General features: G+C 52.5%; 6 protein-coding genes across 6 annotated transcripts; 3 read left to right on the top strand and 3 right to left on the bottom strand.

The window, feature by feature from the left end:
* Window positions 1–56: 56 nt before the first annotated feature.
* On the top strand, window positions 57–1865 carry APUU_61221A (CocE/NonD family hydrolase; the record flags this gene model as incomplete). Its single annotated transcript, XM_041694538.1, has 2 exons — window positions 57–1682; window positions 1728–1865. The coding sequence occupies 2 exons, from the start codon at window positions 57–59 to the stop codon at window positions 1863–1865; spliced, it is 1764 nt and encodes a 587-aa protein (XP_041560359.1).
* Window positions 1866–5356: 3491 nt separating this feature from the next.
* Window positions 5357–6466, top strand: APUU_61220A (glycoside hydrolase family 43 protein; the record flags this gene model as incomplete). Its single annotated transcript, XM_041694537.1, has 3 exons — window positions 5357–5639; window positions 5695–5812; window positions 5869–6466. 3 exons carry the CDS (start codon window positions 5357–5359, stop codon window positions 6464–6466), a joined length of 999 nt encoding a protein of 332 aa, XP_041560358.1.
* A 136-nt stretch (window positions 6467–6602) lies between these two features.
* Window positions 6603–9110, bottom strand: APUU_61219S (uncharacterized protein; the record flags this gene model as incomplete). Its single annotated transcript, XM_041694536.1, has 1 exon — window positions 6603–9110. The coding sequence occupies one exon, from the start codon at window positions 9108–9110 to the stop codon at window positions 6603–6605; it is 2508 nt and encodes an 835-aa protein (XP_041560357.1).
* Window positions 9111–9560: 450 nt separating this feature from the next.
* On the bottom strand, window positions 9561–10967 carry APUU_61218S (uncharacterized protein; the record flags this gene model as incomplete). The annotated part of the gene is made up of 6 exons (XM_041694535.1): window positions 9561–9730; window positions 9803–10168; window positions 10230–10279; window positions 10351–10371; window positions 10468–10683; window positions 10759–10967. 6 exons carry the CDS (start codon window positions 10965–10967, stop codon window positions 9561–9563), a joined length of 1032 nt encoding a protein of 343 aa, XP_041560356.1.
* A 311-nt stretch (window positions 10968–11278) lies between these two features.
* APUU_61217A (uncharacterized protein) lies at window positions 11279–12572 on the top strand (the record flags this gene model as incomplete). The annotated part of the gene is made up of 2 exons (XM_041694533.1): window positions 11279–11329; window positions 11373–12572. 2 exons carry the CDS (start codon window positions 11279–11281, stop codon window positions 12570–12572), a joined length of 1251 nt encoding a protein of 416 aa, XP_041560355.1.
* A 4-nt stretch (window positions 12573–12576) lies between these two features.
* APUU_61216S (Zn(II)2Cys6 transcription factor) lies at window positions 12577–14678 on the bottom strand (the record flags this gene model as incomplete). The annotated part of the gene is made up of 4 exons (XM_041694532.1): window positions 12577–13310; window positions 13359–14267; window positions 14323–14549; window positions 14608–14678. The coding sequence occupies 4 exons, from the start codon at window positions 14676–14678 to the stop codon at window positions 12577–12579; spliced, it is 1941 nt and encodes a 646-aa protein (XP_041560354.1).
* Between the last annotated feature and the right edge of the window lie 743 nt (window positions 14679–15421).

Raw genomic sequence — 15421 nt, 5'->3', positions numbered from 1 at the left:
CAACAAGTAGACACTAGCTCAGCACATCGAATAACCAAATTGAACAATTGCACACCATGCCGCCCCCCGTCCAAGCCGCGTACAAACGCATCAAACCGCCCAAGGTAGACGAGAACGGCTACGTCGAATTCAACCCCAAGTCGGAGGTCCTCCCCGGAGGCTGGAACGGATTCAACGCGAAACCGCTGAAAAGCGCGATCCGGATTGATCACGATGTCGAGATCGTGATGCGCGATGGCGCCAGGCTGTACGCAGACATCTACCGCCCCGCCGAGACAGATGAGAAAATACCCGCCGTCCTGAGCTGGTCATTTTACGGGAAGAAGTACAGTGCGCTGGACATGCTGCCCATGTGTGTTTGGAACTGCTGCGTACCGCGCTCTGATCTCAGCGGGCTGGAGAAGTTCGAGGGTCTGGACCCTGAGGCCTGGTGTCCGCGTGGCTATGCGATTGTCAGCGTTGATACGCGCGGAGCAGGGAATAGCGATGGATTGATTGGTGTTATGGGTGCGCAGGATGCGGAGGATGGATATGATGTTGTTGAAGCCCTTGCAAAGATGGATTGGTGTAATGGGTCTGTTGGTATGGCTGGGAACTCGGCCCTGGCTATCTCGCAGTGGTTCATTGCAGCGCAGCAACCTCCGTCGTTGAAGGCAATTGCGCCGTGGGAGGGATCGGGGGATATCTACCGAGAGCAGTTCTGCAGAGGTGGATGGTTCTCCATGAGTAACTTCGATCTGATCACGAACGAGATCGTGCGCGGACCGGCCAGCTCAGGCATCGAGGACTTCGAGGAGATGTACCGCCGGTCTCCAGTGTCCAGTCCATTCTGGGAGGATAAGCGGACTGATATGACCAAGGTCAAGTGTCCAGTCTATATAAGGGGCTCTGATGTCAGCTCTATACACACAATGGGTTCGATCCGAGGGTGGCTGCAGGTACCGCACGACAACAAATGGATCCAATGGGGAAGCAAACAAGAGTGGTACGAGCTGTACAGCTGTCCCGAGTCAATGGAAGAGCTGCATCTCTTCTTCGATCGGTATCTGAAGGGAATCGACAACAGCTGGGAGGAAACACCTAAAGTGCGGTGGTCTGCACTGCAATTCGGGGATCGAGAGGCCATCGACAATGTCGTCCTCGAGGATTTTCCAGCCCCGAGCACCCAGTATCGCGAGCTCTTCTTGTCATCGCAGACTCTGAACACGAGTCCGGTTGCCGCATACGAGAAGTTGTCCTATGATTCCGAGTGGTCCTCCAGCTTCGCCGAGTTCTCGTATACATTTGACCAACCATCTCGGTTGATTGGTTTGCCCAAGGCCGTGCTCTATATGTCCTCGGAGGACCAAGACGACTTCACTGTATTCGTGATTATTCGCAAGAAGGACAAGAATGGAAAGCCGCTGATGCATCTCAACTTTCCATTCCACGCTACGCCCGTCAAGTCAATCGATGACATCCCGCCGAAAGAACAGGCCAGTCTGAACCTGCACCTAGGCTCTACCGGAATCTTGAGAGCGTCGCATCGTGCTATTGACAAAGAGAAGAGCATTCATCCTCAGTTCCCATTCCATCCTCACACGCGTCAAGACAAAGTAACTCCTGGGGACATTGTCAAACTAGAGATCGGAATCTGGGCGATGGGTGTAGATTTCGAGGCTGGAGAGACGGTCAGCTTCAGGGTAGGTTTCCTGTCCATGTCGAGTTGGCAATGCTAATTATATCAGGTCTCCGGTCAGTTTCCCAGCATTGCTGAGTACAAGACGTGGTCGAAGCCCCGGCCGGAGCATGAACTGAATCGTGGGAAGCACTTTATTCATTGCGGTGGAGAGTATCCCAGTTCGGTGATCCTGCCATTTATATAGATCGGAAATAGGAGGGCGATTAATAGAAATGCAATTTATTCAGTGGAACAACCCTTCTGGTCCCGTAGCGTGTGAGTACATAGAGTTCATAAGCCCTACTTATTGAGAGGCACTGGCCGTTGAACTACGTAGCAAATGGAATAACATAGCACCTGCGACTCCATATCGCTTTAAAACATCCCTCTAACATTCATTCAAGCAGTGAGCAAAATAATTACATATAAGACAGTGTTCATGGTAGGGTCTCCATGATAAGCGCGTTCAAGGGCCACAATTAGAAGTCAATACAGGTGGAACAAAGGGCCCATCGCAGGGTATTTCCTAGGCCTGTTTTATGTCAGAGAATGACTCCCCGAAGGAGTATCTGCCGGTCGTACCTGTCTAGAACCCATTGGTGATCTCTCCCTGCGATGCTGCGCGATCTGGTGTAGGGCATGTAGAACGGTGCGCAAATGCACGCTGTCAGCGATACCGAGGCGACTATCTTAGGCAGCATTGTGTGTAACATTTTGAATGCATGCTGTCTGTCAGTTCTACGGTATAGTTATCATTGAAGTATGTTAGGAAGCAAAGCGAGATGTCCATCGGCAAGTTCACTGGCAGGCCATCACCGAGTCATGCGATTCGGATGGAGCAGCCGTGCTGTCTCTGATTGGGCTCTGCATGTCTCCAATATCTTGGCCTTCGGGCCCTGATGGCAAATTGGCCAGCGCCGATTGGACCCGAAGTACGCAGGCTTTGGCCGAGGTTATCAGTCAACATCCACCGGGGATCCTGGTCATAATGGACAGAAAGCCCCACGCCCCGACCCCGCAAAGCTGTTAATTCCCCGCGGGGGTGAGCATGATGCAGCTAATGAGACTCGGGTCTTGACGCAGTGGTCTCGGGGCTTATACAGAGCTCGGTCGCTCAACGAACAGCGGGCTACAGGCGCAATGGACCGACCACCCCCGGCAAAGCGGCCGCGCCTGTCCATGGCATGCAATATATGCCGCCAGCGAAAGGTCAAGTGCGATGCCGAGTATCCCAAATGTCGAAACTGCCGGGCGAGAAATCAACCCTGCGTCACCACGGATCCCCAGCGCCCAGGCTGCCCGGGGGTGCGTGAATGGCTGGAGCTGCCAGAGAAGGGGCACAATAACACTGTTAATGAACCGGTGCATCCAGCTCCACGAGGGAACGTGTCAAGATCAGCATTGAGCCCTGTCCAACAAACACAGGCCGTCCTTCCCCTGGACGGGGCAGAGGGTGAAACCGGCCCTGACAGCGAAGAGTCGCCTGTTCGCCAGCCCTTCGACACTTCGGTCAACACCGAGCAGGGCACAAATCGCACAAAGATCCTGGGAGGAAGCAGCTCTCAATGTCTAGCCAAATCGCTCGATGTCTACTTCAAGGCGGTCCGGATGAAGCCTGTATCGGGTTTCTTTCGACATGGCATGAGGCATGCTGAGGAACTAGATATCGCGCTGGCTTTGATGCTGCCTGAACTTCCTGATCCTGAGAGACGAGGGCGCTTTCTGGCTGTTTACCAGTCGCGCATCCATCCACTGTATCCTCTCTTCAACCTCACTGCCCTGGCAGCCAGTATCAACCAGCTGGCCACGGTCTCGGACTTCAAAACGCTTTCTCGGGATGATATCCCGGTTCTCGTCTCTACGTACCTTGTTATGAGCATCGGTGTCGATGAGGATTCCCAATGTCCAACAGAAGAAGGCGAGCGCTATCTTCACGCGGCTGCGGGCCTGCTGGCGCATATCATCGTGGTGCCCTATCTGCCCACAGTTCAGACTCTTCTATTATTTACCATTGCCTACCGTGGCCACAACCAAGAGGGTCTCGCCTGGCAAACGCTAGGAATGGCCATCCGAATTGCGTACACTCTGGGACTCCATCGTCCATCAAAGCAGGCACGCGACACAGCAGAACAAAATCTGCACGCTCATATCTGGGCAGTGTGTTGTTCCTTCGAGAAGGTCATGCATCTCGCCTCCGGGTGGCCAACACTTATACCGGACGATCTCATGGCCCAGGCAAACTCAATAAAGAGCACAAAGCATCGTTTTCTGCAATGGCACCTAGGGCTGGCAGACTACCAAGGAAGCATCAGCCAGCATCTCTACAGCTACCGTCGTTCGACGTCTCAAACCACCAACACCGTTCGTCAAATCCTCCTCGACACAGCGCGCCTCGACCGCGGGCTTCTCTCCTGGGCGAACCAAATCCCCTCTGAACTTCGCCCAGGAAACGACATCATCTGTTCGAACGACGAATTCCACATCATCGCGTTCCTATCCATCGAGTACCACGGCACAATGATAGCGCTGCACCGCGCCGCACTCATCGCCCCGAAATCCAAGATCGAGGAAGAGGTCATGAAGCACTGTCCAGACGACCCATCACGGTTCCGCCTCGCGAACGGCGAAACTGTCTGTGTGAATAGCGCCCGCGCTATTGCGAAGCTCAGCATCGAGTTACAGGATCGCGGGTCAGATAGCTGTCTTATACCCGCTGGCACGGCTGGGCTTGCTTGTATCGCCTTAGCTATATATCTGATGAAGCATCCCTCGTCGCGGCTGCAGGCTACAGACATGCAGCTGTTGAAGGCCTGTCTTGCCTACTCGAGTACGCGGTTCGCGCAGTGCAATATTGACCCGCGATATATTGAGGGACTGGCTATGATTTACGAGCAGATCCAGGCACGCTTGGAGGGCCTTGTAGCCGCAGAGGCGACAGCTCTTAGCCCTCTTAAGCTTCAAGAAAAGACACTCTATAGTACGAGCCTTTCCTCTCCCCGTGCAGCGGCGAAGCAATCGACAATATCCCATCCTGTCGCCCCTCTTCCCACCCCAGCGACCTACGCACCGGCGACCCCTGTAACAGCCCATAGTTTGAACCACGACCGATCCAACGGGCTTAACCCGTCACTGGTACCGCGGACAGCGGAGTCAGTCTCACATCCTGTCTCGGACGTGCGTGGCTCGATCCAGCCTGAATGGTCGCATCCTGTCCATGACCTTCCTCTAGATAGTAGCGCAAATGGCTTTCTGGACGGCCTTCCCGGGTCAGATACGGCAGACCTACCCAGTGGGTTGGATGAGATGTACCCTTTTGAAGGATTTAATGTTGAGGACCTGTGGAACTGGATGTTGTATTTTGATAGTTCACGGAGTACGGATGTTGCCTAATCTACTAATGAGATTTGAATTTGTCCTGCCTTCCAAATAATTAACCGAGGTGCTACGTCAGAGATGGAATTCTGTTTAACTCCAAGTCTCCGGTGGAGGAGAGTGTGAGTATTTGCAGCTTGTGGGGTGAATTCTCCGGCGGAGGATCGCCATGTCCGAGTAAATCATGCAATTGCAGGTATCATTTAGCCGATTAAAACATCGCGGGGTCTTTCAATAAATAGATAAAACATTGTAATGCCCTTCTGAATATATACCTGTCGTGATTCCGGCGTCCACTGATTGAAAGACCATCAATCGCCCACCATGCACATCCCTTCGGTTTTCACAGCAATATCCCTCCTGGGCCTCTCAACCGGCGCGGTCCTACCCAGGCAGAATGAAGCATATGCTGGATACCTGCTCTCTACATTCACAGATGCGGAGCCTTCTGTGTTTTGGTATCTCTCTGACGCGTCCGATCCCCTGGCCTTTACACCGCTGAATGCGGGCGATGCGGTGCTGGCGTCGACAGTCGGTACAAAGGGAGTCAGGGACATATTCTTGACATCGAATGAGGACAGATCGGAGTATACGTTGGTCGCTACAGGTATGTAACATACTCACCAGTTCGAAATGAACCAGTCTACTAATACGTTGATCAGACCTGGATATCAACGCCGACGGCTTCTCCTGGGACGAAGCAACGCGACGAGGAAGCCGGGGACTTACGATCTGGAAATCAGAGAACCTGGTAGACTGGTCTGAACCGGTTTTATCCATGTACACCTGCCAAACCCAATCTCTACAAACAAAATCCAGCTAACATAACACCACAGAATCGAAGACCCCACCGCGGGAATGGCCTGGGCACCGTCCGTAGTGTACAACGCCACCGAATCAAAATACTACCTCTTCTGGGCATCGCGGCTCTACTCAGACGACGATCCAGAGCATACAGGCGACGCATCCCTCGACCGAATCCGGTACGCCACAACAACCGACTTCACAACCTTTAGCGCCCCCGCCGACTACGTCGCGCTGGACAGCGAAAACATCCCCCTCATCGACCAGGAATTCCTCTACCTCGGCACGCCAGGCCACTACGCGCGCTTCCTCAAAGACGAGAACCCGCTCTATGTGTACCAGGAAACCACAGAGGGCGGGCTGTTCGGGCAGTGGACGCGGGACGGGGAGTATATAGCCGAGACTGTGTATGAAGGGCCGGCTGCGTTTCCGGATGTTAGCCTCGATGGCACGTATTACCTGCTGCTGGATAATTATGAGGAGTATGTGCCGTTTCGGACTGGCGATGTGGGCTCTGGGGCGTGGGAGCAGGTTACTGCGTCGGCGCTGCCTGGGGGGTTGAAGCATGGGAATGTATTCCTGTTGACGCAGGCGGAGTATGATGCTGTTAAGGAGCGGTATGGGTCTTAAGAATTGGATCTTAGGAGGGATCTACTTGAATTGAAGTTTATTCTACTTGACGGTCTTCCATGAGTAACATTCCTATTTAAACAATCCGCAACGCCACGCAACATCCCTCTCGAAGCGTACCGGTTGGCTCTCACTCCTATAGGGCAGGAGATACCCCAGCCCATAATGTCGACAATGCCAAACTGTCAATATCCCCCGTCCATCTGGACTGATGCGGAACAGTTAATTTCCACCCCTTCTGCTCCGTCGCCTCAGTCAACACGGTAAGGTTCTTCGTTGCCTCTCCCAAACTAGCAGCAGCCATAACCAAGGTTGTCCCCACGCACCGCGCAAACGGGAATCTCCTATTTATCTCATTGTTAACATAACCCTGCCACGAGCGCTGGGACAGTGGGAAGTCAAAGGGGTGGGCATTCCAGCGGTAGAGGTACCCTTCACTGGTGCAGAAGGTAAGAAGGCCGAGCGCGCTTACAGCAGGCATTGGCCATGCACAGTAGTGAACGTTTATCCTCCCTTTGGCAAAAGCCGCGTCTGGGTGCGCTGCCTTGAACGCGTGAGCGAAGCGTCCTAACGAACCTGGTGCAGGTGTAGAAGAAAGGCCCAGTGGTCCCCGTGCAAGTGCATCTTCGTCGGGAGGACCGAGGTCGTAGTGGAAGTATAGGTCTTCTAGGCCGTCTGTGCCATATAGAATAGTCGGCCTACTCCAGACTTTGTGATACTCTTGCAGTTGGCTGATTACTCCACTGGCCTCCATCTGGCGGAGGATCTTGCATATCAACCTACGGTCTCGGCGTGAGGGTTTTATAGCTAGCGAACCGCGAATTAGGCCTGGCTGCTTTTGCTGCACGTCCCATGCTCGGATGCGGGCCCCTTCATAGTGAAGATCGCTAACGTGTGTGTCCTCTATGGATGCGCTTTCCCACGAGTAGCCATCTATCCACTTTGCTTGTTCGTCTTCGGGCATTGACTTGTGGATGGCGCTTCTCCAGATCTCTGCTGCGCTCGGATCACCAGAAAGCATCATTAGGACATCGTTGGCCACGCTGTATAGGCTGAATACGTGCCCTGGTTGTCTGTCTATGATCAAGATCTCGACATAGTGCTTCAGCATATTGCGTTCCCGGTAGGATCGGATGAATCGTATGTCATTGCGAATGTCTCCTAATGCCCACTGGATACTCCAGGCAGCCTCATCCAGCCCATCATGTGTGCCCGCTGAGCGGCTGCGTTTTATCCAAAGATTGTCGTCCCCCACGTCTGTTTGGTGAGTGATCTTTGGAGATTGCAGTGTATCTCCAACGATCTCGTAGACCACCACAATATAATGACCAACTCGTCGGAGGAGATCCTGGACGAACATCGCTGTCATGGGGTCATGCTTGCTCAGTCTCCCGACGAGATAGCACCGATTTTCAGTTGCAGTGATAAGGCCCTCGTTCTCAGTGAGAGTGATAATAGGATCTTGGAAGCCCTTGGTGACCGATATAAACCCAAGAAAAGCGGACAAGCGTTGTCCTTCGCATGCGTCTCCCTGCCAATCCGGGTACCTCCCCAGTGCTATGAGTCTCTTGATGAGAACGACATCTTCGAACCTGAAGCAAAAGAATTCAACGGTTGTGCCCTCTATAAAGTCACGAAAATACGTGTACAGTATGTCCCAAGCTTCGACGGTCATTCTTCTCGTCTCATTGTCAGTGGAAATGGGCTCCCCCAGGATAGTGACTGCCGACGAATCCGGGGGGAGTACACAATGGCACACAGCACCGCGTAGAAAGTGCAGGGTGTCCTCGCGGCGTAGGTTCTCGAAGAATTTGATATATTCCCGGGTATCCTCCAGGCGCACTCTTCGCAGAAACTTATCAATGCTGTCAGTGTTGGAGGCTAGAGCAAGGACTTCCGTGTCAGCTTTCCAGAGGATAAATTCACGCAAGATGAATCGTATCGCTTTATCACCGATGTCAGGAATCCGTGATTCTCTTCCCTCGTCATCTTTTATTACTGGAGACGAGTCATCGAGCGAAGGGACGATTCTATACAGCTGTTCCACCAGGGTATCGGTGAGCTGAGCAAGGGTCCTCTTCATAACCTTTACAGGGCTATCATCCGGCAGATGATCCAGATCAGACATCGGCACATCCGGTGAGAGTAGGGAGCGATAGACGTATTCTCCACGATGGGCTTCACTGTCCACTGGGCCGCTTTCTGGCTCGCTCTGTGGTCCACCTCCATCCCGGGTCTCATCCGCTCCAATCGTAAGCCTCTCCAAAATCTCGACCTCCTTCTGCAGCTTCAGAATCCATCGGACGTGACCTCCATTGCCAGCCTTTACACTGTAGAACCGCTTATTGACCTGGTCCCTCAGCGAAATGACCTGTCTCCCGCGTGCGGCCTTCTCCGCCCAGCCCTCTGGGCCGACCGACCCAAAGCCATTATACTCCTTTTCCAGCCGTTTGTAAGTGCAGTAAAGGCTTTTGTATTCCTGATGATGGTATCGGCAATATTGATGCTCGGGCTTTTGTCTCATACCCCGGCATTCCGTCCCATCTTCTGGCAACGCGAGGCATCGCAAGGTCTGCGCGGATGGCGCCGAGGGGGCGGAGAACGACGATGTCTGCTGGGCCTTTCGATGGTAGCGTCGTGGCATGTCGATCGCGAGTAAGTGCCGGCTGTACGCACTGTTTCTGGCTCATAGATGGAACTCTTGAAAAGAGGGCAACCTCGTCGTATTTACGCTGCGCCGCACACAGTAAGCGCCTTGGAGGAAAGGCAGGCAGGCTGGCTGACATAAAAGTACGATTGAGGGGAATCAGCTGGAAATCCACTACGAGCATCTCCTTCTCCTCGAGTCAGCCTTGCATCGGCGCTTGGATGTCTGGGATCACCATCCAGTAGTTAGCCGCCGGCCCTGCAGGGGTTTACTTACCTGCATTCCACCCACACGTAGTCCCAGAGGAGCTTCCAGAGGGGGCGTGGTTGCTGAAGTCGGACATTAGGGGGGCTTGATCCGGATGTAATACGTGGAACATGTCCAAATCAAATATCAAATGCATTGAAACCCGCCATGGTAACTACAGCCAATCCAAAACAGCCCCCATCAGGCACTCTGCTTGATATACGGGATCCCAGTCAACTTAAACGTCCGTTCATTCAAAGCTGGCTCCTGAACCGGACGGTCTCGAGTCTTCTCACACGGCTTTCCATCCCTCATGGCAGTATTCGAACCAACATGCACCGCATTCGGCCAGTGTGTGGTGCCGAGGCGTTCTATATAGACCGGTCAGTCAGTCCATATCCAGGAAACACAGACAAACCAGCAAAATAATGGAAAGAACATACCCTCAAAAGCTCCCTTCTTCCGAACCAAATCCTCTCCACTCGCCTCATTAACCGGCATAAAGCACGTATAAACCGCCAACCTGTCATTCTCCCCCTCAGGCGGGAGGTTATAATGCGGCACACGACTATCCCAAACAATCAAATCGCCTGGCTCCGCGCAGACCTTGACCCACTCCAATCCGTGATCAGCGAGCCACTTCATCCCGTTCTCCGTGAACCCGAACCACTCCGGTGTCCAGGCTGGGATGCGTGGCTCGGCGGCCATCTCGCGGTGGAATTGCTGGGACAGTCTGTGCCCCCCTGGGCAGACGATCAACCCGCCGTCTTTGGGGCCGCAGGGGTTGAGGTTCACGAGACCTTGGAGGCCTAGATTGGCTCAGTTAGTGTATGGCGATAGACTAAGTTAAACGGGATGAGGGAGACGTACAGCGGAAACCGGGCTTGGTTGGGTCTTGGTCTTGGTGTGGCCAGGGTTTGCTAGGCAACTGTTAGCTACTGGGTACTTTGGCTGCCTCTTTGGCCTCAATCCATGAAAGGTGTTGATATACTTCTCAGGCATATTCTCTCGACTACATATACCCGTCAATAGTCAGCTCTCGATCAAAATCCAAACCGATATCGCAAAGGGCAAGGATGGATGGAAGTGAAGGTAGACGTAGACATACTTCGCAAATTGCACATTCACCACATCAAACGAAACAATCAAGTCCTCATCATCATACACCTTCTCAAAGGTGTCAACAACCCCCGGCTCACCACGAATATCCCATACCCATTTCTCATGCGTGACGCCGTACGCCAGTATCATGCCCTTCTCGTTAATGACAGGCAGATTGGCCGGCTTGATTGTCGATGGGTCATTACGGTTATACCCGAGGTTACTACTCGATTATTAGCATCATCAGTAAAGCCGGATATCTAATAGGGGGATGGGATTGTGGAGAAAAAGTTCATACAAGCCCTCCAGATAAGTATAAAACTCATCCGCGTATTTACCGGCACGGTCTCGCGGGATCGCACCCTTGATAACAGCGTATCCGTCCCTATTCAGGGCATCACGGAAGTCGCCGTAGTTGGTTGGCGATCCATCCAGGGCCATGCGGCCTTTGGGCTGCGTTCCTGTGACAGTGACGCCGGTCTTAAGTTCGGTTGCGGTGGTGGACATTTTGGGTGGGCTTGGTTTGGTGCCTAGTGAAATGGGGATAACGTGGACAGGTTTGCTTAGGCAGTGGTCTAGTCTATTTCATGCTTTTATCTGACTTTGGATTTCTATTCCATAGGGTCCAGATAATGGGCGCATGGTCTCGCCGTGGTGCTCCGAGATTCGGGGCTCGGGGCCCTCGGGGCTGGCCGAGAAAGGTCGGTCGCCTTTCCAGCTGATTATAGCCCCGTGGGGTGGTTCGGCTCCACCTGGAATATGTACACGTTGATTTATTGCCATTCTGGCATTTTATTGAGACTGGAGGGCCATCCAGAATGGGTTTGAGAATCATCGTTGTCGGCGGCGGAATCGCCGGGCTCGCAGCTGTAAGACTCCCTCTAAAGAGGTAGAATCATCTGACAAGTATAGGCAATCGCCCTCCGTCATGGAGATAGAGATATCACCATCCTTGAACAATCACCTATCAGCCAGGAAATCGGCGCCACAATATCCCTCCAGCCAAATGCATCCAAGATCGTCGAGGAGCAATGGGGGCTTGCATCCAGACTCAAACAGCGCGGCTCGATGGTTGACGAGGCGTTTCAGATTTATAACCTCGATGGCGAAATGCAAATACGAGTTCCTCTTCTGACGAAGGATAAGTATGGTGCGGAGAGAATGATGTATCATCGAGCCGATCTACATCAAACGCTCAAGGAGCGAGCTACGTCTCCTGACTTTCCTGGTCTCCCTGCGGTTCTTCGGACTGCCAGCAGAGTTACAGGCTGTGACTGTGAGAAGGGCACAGTGGAGCTTGCAACCGGGGAAGTCCTATCTGCAGACCTAATCGTTGGCGCTGACGGCATCAAAAGCGCCGTTCGTAAATACGTCCTTGAAGAGGAAGCGAACGCAATACCAACAGGTCTGTCCGCATACAGGATGATGATCCCAACAGAACGCTTAGAACGGGAGTCCGACTTTGTGAAGGTCATCAATCCCCGAAGGGGGTGTACCACGATGGTCATGGGCCGCGACAGAAGATTGATCATGGGCCCGGCAAGAAACGGCACAATCTATAGCATCGTAGCCCTTGTACCAGACGAGAGCATGAATGAAAATTCCACAAATACTAGCTGGACGACCGAAGGCGACCACGACAAAATGATGAGGACATTCGCTGAGTTCCCAGATTGGGCGAAGAAGCCACTCCTGCTAGCGAAAGGGACATCCTTGGGTCTATGGCAGCTGCGTGACCTAGACCCACTGAAAACATGGTATCACGGCCGGGCTATATTGATTGGTGACGCAGCTCATGCTATGTTACCCACGCAGGGTCAAGGCGCCAGTCAGGCTATCGAAGATGCGGAGGCATTGGGGGCTTTCTTCGGTGGATTTGAGAGGACCACCCCCTCCAACTCACTGGAAACAGTCACCCAGACAAACGACGCTATTTTCAGATGTCGCTCTGATCGGGCCACAACAATACAAGCATATAGCCGTCAAGCCTCCCGGCCTGCCACTGAGACTGATAATCGGAAAGTGCACATGAATCCAGCAGAGTTCATGGACTATAACTGCTTTTATAGCGGTGCACTGGACTGGAAAAGGCGTCAGGGGGTGGTAGCTTAGTGCATTATGTTAAAATACCATGCCCATCCCGACGGTCGATACCACTATATGGCATTCCCCACTCCTCGCAGAGGTCTTCAATTCGGTAGTCCGTAAAAAGCCCAAAGTCATCTCCCATGTCCCGCAGTATGTGCAGTAGGCTCCTTCGCTCTTCATTGTCTGTCAAAGACCGGCCCGCAACATAAAGTGGCTGCAGCATGTACTTTTGTACTGTTTCGCTGGGCATCGCATGCATGATTGGGATGATCTCCATCGCGTGCTTTCGGAGGTCTTTCTGGAGACTATTATATGTCCCAAGGACGTCATTCCCGTCCCGGGTTTGTCGGAATACGTTCACCGGGCAGTTCGCGAGAAGAACCATTCGAGCCATATGGTAGAAGGCCAAGGTTGCTGCGCAGATATCACTTGCAAACCAAATCTCGCGGGTGAAGGGGTCGGTTATGGGCGAGGGATTGGGCTCGACAGGTGGCCATGCGATGGGTATATAGAAAGATGGCGGAACTGCATTTTGCCAGCGGTCGAACTCTTCGTTCATTCTGGTCCACTGGGTGATATCACCAGGCTCGGAATTCATTAGTTGGCACATCATCCTAACTAGTGCTTTGAATAGGATAATTTCCAACTGCGCTTCTCCAGATAACTCAGGCTTGAAATGCCCATCACTGTCTAGCGGGAGGCCCATATTGCGCCAGACAGATATGTCGTCGGGGTCGATTCGAGTTTTACTCCGCGTAACAACTAGGTTAATTGTCAGTATTGTTGAGCGAAGAGGATATCGCAACATACAGGCATCCAACATGTCGTTGATGACGACAAACCAGAAAACAGCGTCCAGTGCCCTCGCCGGCTGTGGGATCCTACTAGCAACTTCAAAGCATCCTGGTTCCGTGAGGTGCGGTCGAAGCAGTCGAAAGATACCATCCAGGTGCCCCGACCACGCACGTATGGTAGAGTTGACATCCTCGTACTGACACAGGATGCAGGCTGCTATAATAAGATAAGGGAATTCATCCTCATCCTGCTCGCGGGTAGAATTGTGGTCAACACTCTGTGGAGTCAAGCCCAATCCATAAACATAATTCGGCGATAGTGAGTATGACTGGTCCTTGTTCGAGATGTGGTTGGCTAGTAGCTTGATCGCCTTCTCATAATACTTCGCTCCGTACCACGTGAACCCCAATCTGGTATCAATAAGCGCCTTCATCATCAAGCTTTGTGTCTTTGTCTGCCGGATCTGGGATTCTGGATGCCTTGTCTGGCCTAGCTGTTTGGCCCCTAAAGCACAGGCAGCATAACGTACAAGCGGATTCCAGTGTGCGAGTACGACGGCATTTTGGCTGAAATATGATTTGCCTCCGCATATGTCCATCCATTGCCCGGGGCCTTCGGAGAAGTGGCGCAGGAAGAATGCGATCTCGCAGCGATCTTGGTAGCTATCTTCATCATGAGCGGTCGGGATGCTGTAAGGGCTCCCGTGTGGCACTGCTGGGGAGTACAGATGTTCACTGCTCGAAACTGCTGCCAACGGGGTTTTAGGGTGTTCTCTCATGGCTGCGGAGTCCGCAGTTGAATCCTCTTTCCGTTCCTGCTGAATATTGGTCGACGAAGCAATTGTTGTAACAGGGCTATTTTCTCTGTTTGGTGAATCTATTGGCCATTCAAAAGTATTTGCCTTCTCCGTCGGATTTATAGGGTCTTTAGCGGATGGTTAGTGTTCGACCATAGTATGGTAACATTCTCAAGGTCATACCGTTATGTGAAGCACTATCCCGCGATCTCGCATCAGGACCATTTCCTTGTCCGGCCGATTTCTGAGCTTCAACAGGCGAACTTCCCTTGGTCGGCGTCACCATAAACGAGTACGAGTGCGGTTTAAAGAGGCTATCCAAGATCCGGCACGACCGGCCAGTCTTGAGGCACTGCCCGCATTCCGGCTTCTGTTCATCGCATTTAATCTTGCGGCTCCTGCACTCTGGACTAGATGCTGTCAGATATCGCACCCATGTAGAGATCTATAGCTGCAGGCAACACAAACCATCCTTTCCGCGATCGTGACTCTCGTTTGGTGCGGGTGGGCGTCACTGCAGGCGGCTGTTTTCCTGCCATCGACGGAGCCGCTCACGATACTGAATCGGGTAAATCATGCGATGCTTGAGGCAGCAGGGGTGGTATGATCAGGTCTTCATCACAACGCCTTTGTGGGAGAGTTGGATGGATATCCGAGGTTGTTGCATCCAACTCGGAGATTCTCCGGTCGGCTCATTTACTCCTTTTGACTGTCACGTTACTTTCCTCGACTATACAGCATACATACTCGTTCCTGGGTGCCTGTAGAGTCCTGCTCATTGAATATAAACTTGCCAGAGTCAGTTCATCATAAGGAAACGTAAAATTGAAGCTTTGCCTGCCTGGGAGGCCCTCTTGTCCACTTCTGGCCCTGTCGAAGATATATATCTCATTACAACAAGATCAACAACTACCAAACCTTACCTCCATCAACAAACTGATTTCAAATAGAGACTTTGGATAGCACTTGCTGTTTTTAGTTTTCGTCTGGGTACCTCATTTCTCAGGTTATCCAGAGTATGAAGAAACGGATAAATTATGAAACATAGATCCATACTGGCTAGAAGCACAGGTTGATATGGACTGGGCATATACCCAAAGAGAATGTCAATTTTGAAGTGAAACTGGCGGAGGAAAGCTGATTAATTTCCTCCAGAGCCCCATTAGCTCTTTCGGGGAGCCATTCGTTTCACCTGCAGGAACTGCTGCATCGTGACGCCAGGCGTTGATATCAACAGCAAATGATCTTTGCAGGAAAAGCCAAGAGCCCTGTCGATCACTGG

The sequence above is a fragment of the Aspergillus puulaauensis genome, chromosome 6 (genome assembly GCF_016861865.1).
Source record: "Aspergillus puulaauensis MK2 DNA, chromosome 6, nearly complete sequence".
NCBI lineage: Eukaryota > Fungi > Ascomycota > Eurotiomycetes > Eurotiales > Aspergillaceae > Aspergillus > Aspergillus puulaauensis.
Note: the sequence above shows the minus strand (reverse complement) of the source record. Positions and strands in the feature narration are given on the sequence as shown.